The sequence below is a fragment of the Panthera leo genome, chromosome C1, assembly GCF_018350215.1.
Source record: "Panthera leo isolate Ple1 chromosome C1, P.leo_Ple1_pat1.1, whole genome shotgun sequence".
In the NCBI taxonomy this organism is placed as follows: Eukaryota; Metazoa; Chordata; class Mammalia; order Carnivora; family Felidae; genus Panthera; species Panthera leo.
Genome location: NC_056686.1, coordinates 161,643,276 through 161,656,559, shown reverse-complemented (window position 1 = coordinate 161,656,559; position 13,284 = coordinate 161,643,276). Strand labels below are relative to the sequence as shown.

Genomic DNA, 13,284 nt, shown 5'->3' with positions numbered 1-13,284 from the left:
TATGGTATTAACTATAATCACAAGGCTGTGCATTAGATCCCCAGAACTTATCTTCTAACTGCAAGTTTGTACCCTTTGACCAAAACCTCCCCAATTCTCCCATTCCCTGGGGTACTTTCTTTTTTGCAAGTGGTTCCCTTCCCCCCTAAAGTTATTATCCTGTTTGTCTCACTGAGTCTTCATTTGTCATGTGGAATAGTAGATAGCCTGTGAAGATCTTTCCTGAGAACTGCCTGTTTTAGTAGTAAAGGTCATTCATAGGGCTGTTTCCACTATATGACCTCTACCTGCTTGGCCAAGGCTGACTGGGCCCTTGCTAGAACTTTACCTAAACTGGGCCAGTCAGATTCTCTATCTTGTTAACATGAATTGACCCCCAGTGACTGAGTTGGAAATGGAGTCCTGTTATCAGGTAACTCAGCAGTAGCAAATGGCCTCTCCTGAAAGTCTGCTTAGCTCACTGAGATCTGTGTGACCTGCTTTGTCAAGACACTTTAAAGGTGGTCAAAAGTGCAAGCAAGAAAGATGTAACTGCAAATAGAAAAACAGATGATTGACTCAAGGACTTGATAGTGTGAATTGAAGGGAATGGGTAGATGTGAGAGATACTGAGATTGAAAAAGTAGCTATATTTGGCTAAAAGACAGTGATAAGTTGAAGATGATTCCACTACTCCATGACTGGGGAACACTTTCAATTAGTAGTGGACTGGCTGGTTGCTGGGCAGAGCAGGCTCTCTGGGATTTTTCAGCTTTTTAAGTAATGGTTCCTCTCTGTTTCCATAAGCAGCAGTGTGAAAACCAACTATAGAACCTCACCACTAAAACAGCAGTGAATGATTAGGAATTACTCTGTTAGGACTAGTCATAATTTTATACTGATGGTGGGTACAAAATGTGGGCTAGTTAGCTCCCCTCTGTTTCATAGCTAGAGTGTACTCAGATACCTGTTTTATAAATGTATGGTTCAGGGGCACCTGGGTAGCTCAGTCAGTTAAGCGTCTGACTTCGGCTCAGGTCATGATCTCATGGTTTGTGGGTTCGAGCCCTGCATTGGGCTCTGTGCTGACAGCTCAGGGCCGGGAGCCTGCTTCAGGTTCTGTATCTCCTTCTCTCTTTGCCCCTCCCCTGCTCATGCTCTCTCAAAAATGAATAAACGTTAAAAAAAAAAAATTTAAAAATGCATGGACGTGGCAACAAGGGAGCTAGATTGAGAGAATATAAACAGTGCATGTTTATGAATGATATTAAAAAAATCAAATCAAGTTGCCTGTGTCTTTGAGAATTCCAAATTTACAGAAACAGCTTTTTAACCTACCTCAGTAGATCATTTTCATAGGGCTAAGAAAAACCTTAGTGCTGGGGTTCCTGGGTGGCTCTGTGAGTTAAATGTCTGACTTTGGCTCAGGTCATGCTCTCATGGTTTGTGAGTTCGAGCCCTGCCATCAGCTCTCTGCTGTAAGCACAAAGCTTGCTTTGGATCCTCTGTCCCCCTCTCTCTGTGCCCCTACCCCACTTGTTCTCTCTCAAAATAAATAAATAGACTTAAAAAAGATTAAAAAAACCGTAATGCAATTTTATTATAAATAATGGCTCAGTTGTTGCTTATAAGGAGTTTATATTAGAAAAAAATTTGGCTTAAAGGGAACAGATCTTTCAGTTAGATTGGGTCTGAAATCTGGCCTCTGTCATTTACTAGTTGTGTGACGTCCAAATTACATTGCCTTTCTGATATTGTTCCCTCATCTATAAAATGGGGATAGTAACCAGCTCATATTTTTTCCCTTTATTATGAATATCTTTGCTTTTTTATTTTTCAGTAGTCTCTACAAGGGGCTCCAACTTACAACCCCCTCCCCCCCAATCAAGAGTCACGTGCTCTACCACTGAGCCAGCCAGGCGCCCCATGAACTAGTCTCCTTGAAAGAAGCTTCTAGGGTCACAATTTTGGGAAAGGTATTACATTCATTGCAACAAATACTTGAAAGTTTACAGAAGGAATTCCTTCTACAGATGGAGCTCATGGTGTAGTATGTGTGGGTGAGATCGGATGAAACCCCAATATTAACAATACCCTTTATGGACCACTTATGAGCCCTTCCTGTATGTGCCAGGTACTGTTGTTGTAAGCTTTACACATATCTCGTTTTATCCTCATAATAACCTCCTAAGGTGGGTCTCAATAGTCTCACTTTTATCAAAGAGGAAATTAAAGCTCAGAGAGGTTACTTTGTCCAGGGTCACAAGTAGTGGAATCCAGATGGGAACCTGTTTCCCAAATTCCAAAGCCCCTTGCTCATAACCATCCAGAGGAAAAGTAGGGGAAACTGGCTCTATTAAATGCATTCTTTGATCCAGTGCCTGTAAAACGCCTGGACAATAAAGTGATGAAGGGGTCCTTAGATCACAAGCTTCCCTTGGCCTTTTTTTTTTTTTTTTCCCCTTTAGTTAAGTTTATTTAACAGCTTCTCATCATTTGGGTTGACTCAAGAAAGTTGTAAGAAAAGGATGGCAAGCTGGGGTCTTGGCCCCGGAGGAGTCGGTTAGCAGCCAGGAGGTCCGCAGGTTTGGCACGGCTGTTCGCCAGACCTCGTGAGACCCATCTCCGGGCGGGCGGTCTGGCCGAGGGCGCTTCGAGGTCCAGCGGGTGAAATGTGCGGCTGCAGGCCAACGAATGAGCGTGTGCGGCAACGCCGGGCGCGCTCCGGGAGGGAAGCAGAGACCCGGGTCCCAGGAGCTCCACGTGCTGAGAAGGCGGAAGACGCGCGCTCCCGGGGCCAGCGGAGCGGGAGGGGGGGATGAGTTGGGGAGACAGACGGGCTCCAGCTCCGGCTCCTCCTCCCGCCAGCTCGGGCGCCGCGCGACTCCTCCCACCCTGCTCCCGCCTCCCGGCTCGTCGGGCCAATGGACGGGGTGGGCAGGAGCGAGGGGCGGGGCGGGGCCCGCGATCTGCGCGCAGGTGCCGCCCGGCGCCCGGCCCGCCCGTTCCGCCGCCGCCGCCGCCGCCGCCGCTACAGCCGCTACCGCCGTCGTGCGTGCTGCTCCGCGGAGGGGCCGGGCCTGCGCTTTCTCCTCCTTCCTCTCCTCCTCTCGCTGCCGGCAGTACCCGTCTACCCTGCCGCTGGGACCCCGTGTCATCGCCCGCCCCGAGCACGGTGAGTCCGTCAGCGAGCCCGCGGGTGCCCCCTCCGCCGAGTCTTCGGCGCCCCAGCTCGTGGCCCTGAGGCCGGTGTGAGGCCAGGGCCGGGGGGCCGGGTGGCCGGGATGGGCGAGGGCAGCGGGAAACGTGTGGTGTGTGGATGAATGAGGCGCTCTTGGACTAGGCCGCGCGTCCCGAGAGCGGCCCACGCCTCCGCCCGGCACACTGGGAAAGCCTTCTTGAGAGGCCGGGATGGCCAGTGGCCCAGTCCACGGGGGTAGATGTTGGGTGGAGGCCCGCTTTGGCTGGGCTGCTGGCCACCCCTCGGTAGGAGGCCAGAGGACTGGAGAGGCTCTGCTCTTGCAGAGGCCTGGGCTTTGAAGCTGGGAACAGGTGTGAGTTAAGACCCTGAGAAGGGAGGTCCCTGGCCCTAGGGGTCAGAGATCAAGAGCCTGGAATACCACTTGTGAGCAGGGCGTCAGTGTGGCCGCTGGAGGTTCAGCAGGCGCCAGAAGACAGGGACAGTTTTAGTTCCTAGTTTGTAGAACGTGAGGTTGGTAGTCCTCATGAGTTCAGCTTGCAGTAGTAAAGTGGGATTAATTCTGCACGGAGGAACTTGGAGCCAGATTAGCAGGGACCTAGAAAGTTTCAGTTTGTAAATAAAAAGAGTTAGTGGATTCATTTAGAACTAGAAATAACCAGAGCGTAGATTCTGGAGGTTGCTTATGAGGACCCTTGAGTCGTATCTACAGTGCCAAAGGTGGGAGAGACGTGGTCGCCAAGACTCTGATACTGGTGTGTGCTCATCCGTGTGAAAATGGTGCTTGTGGGGAAAATGGGAAAGAATGGGTTCCAGGTACGAGGAATGGTTTGGGGGGAGGTGACTTGGTTGCAGGTTGTACTAGAATGGATTTTCTTTGACTCTCTTTTCTCTATTCCTGCTTCTGAGTGCTTTCATTCTTGTGACCTTATATCTGGTTAAGAAAGAAAGAATTTTGTGAACAATATGGATGGAAGATTGGCAGCTAAATTTTATTTTTGATTTATGGTGTCACATATTTTTAGATTAATCTTTCTGGGACTTCTTAGGAGTGACTGCTTTGACAACTATCAGAATCAGACCTGTTTCTGGAACTTTTAAAATACTTTTTAAAAAATAAAGTGGATTTAGCTCTGTGTCGGTTTTGGATTGGTATATACAGTATGTTTTATTTTAAATCTGTTATTCAGTAATATCTTTTGTGTGATGAAATGTTTTTGGTTAATGGGGATAGTAAAAGATTTTGTTTATATATATGTTTTGACATTTCAGATGCCCCCCAAAAAGGGAGGTGATGGAATTAAACCACCCCCAATCATTGGAAGATTTGGAACCTCCTTGAAAATTGGTATTGTTGGATTGCCAAATGTTGGGTAGGTGAATGTTGTTGGGCTTTACTCTTGTTCATCTTGTAAATATTTTGGGTCTTGTTGTAGAAATGGGAACTTATGTGGTTATTAAAACTTAAATTGCAAAAAGGCTGGGAAGCTGGAATATTAATGTTGCAAAACAAGGTTTTCATTTGGATGTATTTTATTTTTGGCTTTCTATACAGATACTGTGTTCAAACTTGAATTACTTATGTTTGTTTCCCTACACTAGAAGAAGAAGCAATGAGAGTTGAAACATCAAGTTTTAGATCATCTCTGTTTGCTTGAAACACTGTTGGGAGACACTCAGTATTGAATTTAAGTGGAATTGAAGTAGTTTAAATTTGATTTTGATGCTTGCTGGTATGTAAGGTACCTACCTAGGCTGGCTGCCAGAGGCCATTATAGTAGGATGATTTAAGAAGTAGTTCTAAAAGCCCCACTATAAAGTTGATTAATTTTTACTGGAGAAAGAGGTAACAAGTTTGAGTTTAATATTGGAAGTTGCTAGATAAAAGGGTATCTATTGTAAAGTGGCTAAATCTGAAAGTTACAGGCGTAAAACTTTGAGTTTTATAGTGTTTAAAGTTAAAACAAATCATTTATTTGCAAATAAGGCAGCGGTAGGAAATATATGTGGAGTTTATCATATAACCTGTGCACATGCAATTTGAATTTTTTTTAAGGTTTATTTATTTTTTGAGAGACAGAGCATGTGTGGGGGAGGGGCAGAGAGAGAGGGAGTCACAGATTCCAAAGCAGACTCCAGGCTCTGAGCTGTCAGCACAGAACTCCACCACGGGGCTCAAACCCATGAACCAGGATCATGACCTGAGCCAAAGTCAGATGCCCAACCGACTGAGCTACTGAGGTACCCCTGGGTGTTCAGTTTACTTTTTTCATTATTTGTCCTATTTTGTTTAATGTTTATTTTGAGAGAGAGTGTGCGTGCGAGTGGGGGAGGGGGAGAGAGAGAGGGAGAGAGAGAATCCCAAGCAGGCTCTGTGCTGGCAGCCCAGAGCCTGATGGGGGGCTGGATCTCACAAACTGGGAGATCATGACTGGAGCCGATATCAAGAGTTGACTGCTCAGCTGACTGAGCCACCCAGACACCCCTGTCCTTCTATTTTAATAACTTTTACTAATCTTAAAATATAAAATGTCTCAAAACTGATGACGGTGGACTAATGGTAACAGATCCAGTATGGATTTAAAAAAAATTTTTTTTTTTAATGCTTATTTGTGAGAGAGAGACACACACACACACACACACACACACACACACACACACACACACAGAGTATGAGGGGGGAGGGGCAGAGAGAGAAGGGCAGACAGAATTGGAAGCAGGCTCCAGGCTCTAAGCTCTGAGCTGTCAGCACAGAGCCTGATGCAGGGCTTGAACTCATGGACCATGAGGTCATGACTGAAGCGAAGTTGGAAACTTAACTGACTGAACCATCCAGGCGCCCCTCAGATCCAGTATGGGTTTATTAAGGTGAATGAATATATTTTGGCATGTGCTTTAGGCTTTTCGATTGGTGGCAAGTAGGACAACCATAGTTCTTTCATGTGTTCCTTGGAGCCCCTGTGCTAGAGATTTTTTAGTGAATGAAGCATGGTATGGCCAAGTAAGGCAGTTCTTAAATTCTTATAATGTAAAACATGAGCAAGTGTGGCTGTCCTAATTTCAATCTTTCCTGGAGCTGGAGAGGTTTGCATTTTGAAGGGGTTTCCTGCTGTGATATAGGCTGCTTGCAAAGTAAGACTAAATAGAGAGTGGAAATGTAAGCAAAACAAATAATTAAGCAAAGTACTGTAGGGTGTTGTCAATAAACTTGAAAGCAAGATATGATCATTATGTTGTGAGCTTTATTTCACCAGTAATACAGTTTTTAGACATTAACATATCTTATTTTAAAATCATTGCAGTCAATGCAGCTTGGCTTTAAATGGGACTACTTTATTTAAAAAAAATTTTTTTTTTTATCGTTTATTTATTTTTGAGACAGAGACAGGGGGAGGGGCAGAGAGAGAGGGAGACACAGAATCGGAAGCAGGCTCCAGGCTCTGACCCATCAGCCCAGAGCCCGACGCGGGGCTCAAACTCACGGACCGTGAGATCGTGACCTGAGCTGAAGTCGGACGCTTAACCGACTGAGCCACCCAGGCGCCCCTAAATGGGACTACTTTAAACTGAGACATGTTAAGAAGTGTTTTCTATGTAAACATTTTAGTATTGGAACATAATGTAATCAATGTATATGAAAATAACCTAAAAATATTTTATTATCCAGTATAAATGTGCTATTTATGCTTTTAAATTACATACCCACATCCCACTGTTATCCTACCTCCCCTGCCCCCCAGGTTTTATTGAGGTCTGCTTTACAAATAGTGAAGTTTTCTCATTTTAATAATGTTCAGTTTGATTTTTGGCATTTGGGTTTGGGAGCACTCCTTTTTGTAGAGTGATTTTACATTATCTAACAATATCAGGGTTTTGTTTTTTTTTGTTTTTTTTTTGTAAGATTACACAAGGTCTGGCTGTCTTAAGCAAGAAAAGAGACTTATTGGAAGGATAGAATTGAAGGACAAGCTGAGCAGACCTCAGGAAGAATGGGAACCAGGGTAACGCTGATAGAGATGGGTCCCTGTGGAGCTCAGCCGTATGAACTGAACTTCTGGTATTTCTTATCTCCTGCTGCCTCTGCAGTGATTCAGATTCCTGTATAAGGAAACTGACTGGACATGTCTACCTCTGGATAGGCCTATAAGAGATAGATTGGGGAGGGGGATAGTTCTTTGAAAGCTGACCTGCTGATCAAAAGTAAGGACATTTGGTACCAAAACATCTAAAGAATGTCTTGATTTTTAGAGATCTGGACAAATAAGATTTTCTTCTTAGTATACATTAGGCTGATTACTTAGAAATGTAAAGGTAATATTTACAGCTGATAATAGCTGATTTTTATTGAACACTTACTGTATGACATTTACTATTCCGAGTGTCTTATATGCATTGTTTAAATTAATCAGCTCTTTAATACCCCTTTGCCTCTGCCTATTAGAACTTCAATTTTGGGATGCCTGGGTGGCTTAGTTGGTTAAGCGTCTGACTTCGGCTCAGGGCATGAGCTCATGGATCCTGGGTTCAAGCCCCATGTTAGGCTCTGCTGACAGCTGGAGCCTGAGGCCAGTTTTGGATTCTGTGTCTCCCTCTCTCTCTGCCCCTCCCCTGCTCGTGCTGTCTCTCTCTCAAATAAATAAACATTTTTAAAAAAAAGGACTTAAATTTTTTGAAGGTAAGGGTTATATTGTTCTTGTTTATTGTTATATTTCTAGCACTTAGGCTGGGTATTAGGAATTTATTAGGCATTCAGGAATTATTTGTCAATTGGTAGTTTTTTTCCCCTTGAGGTAGTGTGTAGGCCTAATGATAAGGACACATGTTTTAATGGCTGCTTTTAATGAAGTAGAAAGAATACCAAACCATGATATGAAGATTTGGTTTCTAGATTTGTTTTGCCTCTCCCCCCCCCCCCCCCTTTTTTTTTTTTTAACCTCACTAAGCCTTTGTAAATTAGCTCCTCTTGGGCCAGGGTATTATTGCGGGTGTGTGTGTGTGTGTGTGTGTGTGTGTGTGTGTGTGTGTATGTATATATATACACATATATATTATATGTTGCATGTATATATTATATATATGTATATACTTTATATATAGTCTATATATATAGTTTACATATATATATATGTTCTTTCTCTATATATTATATATATATATATATATATATACATACATATATATATATATATATATATATTCCTTAGAACAGTTTTAGCTTTACAGTAGAATTGAGGGGGGCAGAGAGATTTCACATATACTCCCTGAACTCATACGTGTATAGCCTCTCCTATTATCAACATTCCCCACCAAAGTGGTACATTTGTTGCAATTGATGAACCTGCATTGACACATGATTATCATCCAAAGTCCACATTATACACTCTTGGCATTGTATCTTCCATGGGTTTAGACAAATGCAAAATGATATGTACCCGCTATATATTTTCACTGCCCTAAAAATGCTCTGTGCTTTGCCTATTCACCCACCCTCCCCAAACACTAATCTTTTTACTGTCTCCATAATTTTGCCTTTTCCAGAATGTCATATAGTTGGAATCTTAAAGCCTTTTCAGATTGGCTCTTTTCACTTAGTAATATGCATTGAAGTTCCCCATGTCTTTTCAGGGCTTAAATAGTTCATTTCTTTTTAGTGCTGAATAATATTCCATTTCTGGATGTACCATAGTTTATCCATTCATCAACTGAAGGATATCTTGGCTGCTTCCAAGTTTTGGCAGAAATGAATAAAACTGCTGTAAACATCCATGTACAGGTTTTTGTGTGGACATAAGTTTTCAGCTTCTTTGGGTAAATGCCAAGGAGCACAATTGCTGAATTAAATGTTTACTTTTGTAAGAAACTTGTAAGTTTCTTACTTTGTAAGAAGTGGTTGTAGCATTTTGCATTTTCAGCAGCAATGTGTGAGAGTTTCTGTTGCTCTGCATCCTTACCAGTATTTGGTGTTGTCAGTGTTCTGGAGTTTGGCCTTTCTAGTAGTTGTATAGTGGTATCCCATTATTAATTTAATTTGAGTTTCCTTGATGACATCTAATGTGAAGCATCGATCTTTCATATGCTTATTTGACATCTCTATGTCTTCTTGGTGAGGTATTTATTAAGGCCTTTGGTCCATTTACAAAAAATCAGGTTGCTTGTTTTCTTTTTTTTTTTTTTTAATTTTGTTTAACATTTATTTATTTTTGAGAGACAGAGAGAGACAGAGCATGAGCCGGGGAGGGGCAGAGAAAGAGGAGACACAGAATCTGAAGCAGGGTGCAGGCTCTGAGCAAGCTGTCAGCATGGAGCCTGATGCGGGGCTCGAACCCACAAACTGTAAGATCATGACCTGAGCCGAAGTTGGATACTCAACTGACTGAGCCACACAGGCGCCCCGTTTGTTTTCTTATTGTGGATTTTTAAGAGTCCTTTGTATATTTTGGATAACAGTTCTTTATCCGATGTGTCTTTTGCAAATACCTTCTTCCAGTCTGTGGCTTGTCTTCTCATTTTCTTGACATGCCTTTCACAGAACAGAAGTTTTTAATTTCAATGAGGTCGAGCTTTTCTATTATTACTATTTTATTTTATGGGTCTTATCTTTGATATATCTGAAAAGTCATTACCATACCCAGAGTCATCTAGGTTTTCTTCTTTAGGAAGTTTTGTTGTTTTGTGTTTTATGTTTAGGTCTGTGATCTATTTTGAATTAATTTTTGTGAAAGGTGTAAGGTCTGTATCCAGATTTTTTGTTTTTGTTTTCGTTTTTTGCATGTGGATGTTCAGTTGTTCCAGCCCCAGGTTTGTTGAAAAGCTTATCTTTGCTCTATTGTATTGCCTTTGTTTGAGAAACTACATTTTGGTATTCCAGACTTCTTTACTGTACCATGTGGTAGCTCTTCTGGTTGCTACCACTGCGTGAGATGGGTATGCTGAATGTTTTCTTTTGATTAACTTGGGTTATGCAGTTTTGGGTACAGAAGTGACATGTACTTCTTAGTACATCATATCATGAAGCATATGATGTTGATTTTTCACTACTGATGTTTATAGTGGGAACAATTTATAGAAGGACTAATGGAAATTCTATTGGCTAGAATTCTGTTGTAAGGAAGAGCTCCCCATTTTTCATGTGTTTGATTATAATTTGTTTTTATCAGGATTGGATTCTTAGTTTATTCTGTTGCTTATAATCTGTTACTATTTTACTTATTTTGTTGTTCAGATTGCCCATATTTGGCCATCAGGAGCCTTCCTGTTCATTCACATTCCTTTTATTCTCTATTTTTTGAGTATTTTCTACTTTCTTTTACCACAGTATTTTCCAGGCTGTTGGTACTTTCTCTGCGCCAGCATTGGGATACACAAATTTTGGTGTAGACAGATGATTTCATCTTTTTTGTATACTTAGAAGTGGAATTTCTGCATTGTACGGTGACCTGTGTTTAGCTATTTGAGGAACTGCATAACTGTTTTCCAAAGTGACTGTGCCGTTTTACATTCCTACTAGCAGTGCATGTGCAATTTCTCCACATTCACAGCAGTACTTACTGTTTTTTTATTATGGCCAAGGTGTAAAGTGGTTTTGAATTGCATTTCCTACATGCCTAATAATGTTGAGCATCTTTTCAGGTGGTTATTACACATTCATTTTTTAAAGATTTTCACTGGGGAGAATTCTAGGGACAGTTTTTCTTTTAGCACTTTGAAGTTATCTTCTCCTTTTTTCTAGCTTTCCAATGAGAAAACTGTTATTCTTAATCTTAGTTTCTCCGTACATAAGGTTTTGCTTCTTCCTTTAGTTGCCTTTAAAATTTTCTCTTTGATACTGGTTTTCAGCAGTTTGATTTTCATGTGCTTTGGTGTGGTTTTACTTATGCCTCCTTTGCCTGGAGTTTGTTGAGATTTTTAGGTTTGTGAGTTTATGATTTTCATTAAGTTTGTAAAATATTTGGCCAATATTTCTTCAAATGCTCCAGCCACTCTCTGCCCCTCCTCTTGGGACTCTTATAAGTGTGTTAATCCTCTAGATAATAATACTCCACTGAAGCTCTGATTATTTTTTTTCTCCAATCTTTCCCTCTGTGCTTCATTTGATAGTTTCCGTTGCCCTGTCTTCATGTTCATTGACCTTTTTTTAGTGTCTCATCTGTTGCTAATCACTTTCAGCGTGTTTTTCAGTTTTATTTTATTTCAGATGTTGTATTTTTCATACAATAGTTCTGTGTGCAGAGTTTTCATAGCTTTCATTTCACTCTTCATTGTCTTCATATTCCCCTTTGTATCCTTCAAAAAATTCTAAAAAGATTTATAATATTTAGTAGGGTCATTCTCTGCCAATTCTATCATCTCTATCATTACTTGATTTGTTTGTATTTATTGGCTTTTATCCTGATTTTGGTCTGTATTTACTGGCTTCTTTACATACCTTGTAATTTTTATTCCAGACACTGGATTTTATGTGGAGTACTGAATTTATAGTATTTGTTTAAAGCGTGTTGGACTTTGTTCTGGCATTTAGTTATTTGTGTGTCATTTTGATTGTTTTGAGGTTTCCTATTATGTTTTCTTATGAATTCATAATAGTTTTTGTTCTTGTCCTCCTTTGGCTCTCGTACTAGGATGTGACTCTTGAGGACTCTACCCAGGTTCCCTTATATTACATGATCTCTCTACTGGGGCTGGTAGGACTGTGAACTATTCCATGCTCTGTGTGAGCCTGAGAATTGTTCACTCTGTTGGTTTTGAGTCCCCCCCCCCCCCCCCCCCCCCCGCAACCCCCAGCCTTTTGGAGACTGATTTATTCATATATAAAGCATTACATAGCCACAGTCTTGAGGATACCTTCTGTTGATCTCCAGAGCCCCCTCTCTCTGCAGCTCCTTCCTTTCTATTACACTGCCCTATAAATCCTAGCTGGTTTGGCCTCCTCATACTCTCATCTCATTCTCTTCAACTTGGCATGACTACCAGGTCCTGTTGGTTTTCCCTCCCTGTGCTGTGACTTTGAAATCACTTTTAGGCTGTGAGTGGGGCCAGTTGTAGAGCTTAGTTCATTTGTTGTGCTCTCAGGGAACACAGTCTGTGCTACATACTGTCCTCTCTCGGAAAACTGTTACTTTATATGTTTTGTGTAGTTTTATAGCTCTTTATGGCAGCAGGGTAGTTTCGTAGTAGAAGGGAAAGCAAACTACCCAATACCATTTGAAATGAACTTAAATCTTATTGTATGCTTGTCAGCATTCTAGTGTGCCTGCTCTTTTGTGGAAATATGTGATTTGGGAATTATTTGCTTTCTCTCTCTTTTTCTTTTTTAATTTTTTAAAAATGTTTATTTATTTTTAAGAGAGAGACAGAATGCAAGCAGGGGAGGGGCAGAGAGAGAGACACACACACAAAATCCAAAGCAGGCTCCAGGCTCTGAGCTGTCAGCACAGAACCTGGCACGGGGCTTGAACCCACGAACCATGACATCATGACCTGAGCTGAAGTTGGATGCTTAACCAACTGAGCCACCACAGTGCCCCTTGTTTTCTCTTTTTATTTATTAAAAACATTTTTTTTTAATGTTTACTTATGTTTGAGAGAGAGAGCATGAGCGGGCGAGGGGCAGAGAGAGAGGGAGACACAGAATCTGAAGCAGGCTCCAGTCTCTGAGCTGACACCACAGAGCCCGACATGGGGCTTGAACCCACAGACTGTGAAATCATGACCTGAGCCGAAGTCCGACGCTTAACCAACTGAGCCACCCAGCCCCATTTGTTTTCTCTTTTTAATGTGTTTTGAATAATCTTTTGGATGACAAGTCTGCTCTCCTTTTCACTCTTGACTGTTATTTCGGCAGTAATTACATCCCTTAACAGTACTTGATAGATGGCTTTCTTTTAAATCTTAATTTTCAGTTTTTTTTTTCAGAACTTTGGTCTCTGTTGTTGTGTTGCCATGTAATTTCAGATAGATTTTCTTTTTTTTTTTTTGCTCATTTATTTATTTACTATTAACTGTAGATTTTATTTGGATTTCACCAGGTTTCCCACCAATGTCCTTTTTTTCTAGTACAGATCTTTTAAAGGTCATGGAAATTTTTATTTATTTTTGAAATGAATGGA

At 41.5% G+C, this 13,284-nt stretch overlaps 1 protein-coding gene across 2 annotated transcripts in view; it reads left to right on the top strand.

The window, feature by feature from the left end:
* The first annotated feature begins 2,985 nt into the window (after positions 1-2,985).
* Positions 2,986-13,284, top strand: part of OLA1 (Obg like ATPase 1) — a 171,196-nt gene continuing 160,897 nt past the window's right edge. The window contains exons 1-2 of one of the 2 annotated variants that reach the window (XM_042949168.1): positions 2,986-3,154; positions 4,451-4,551. In XM_042949168.1, the coding sequence (XP_042805102.1) occupies positions 4,451-4,551 (101 nt within the window). In that variant the 5' untranslated portion in view covers positions 2,986-3,154. The remainder of the gene's footprint in view (positions 3,155-4,450; positions 4,552-13,284) is intronic. The other variant, XM_042949169.1, reaches the window with a different exon arrangement.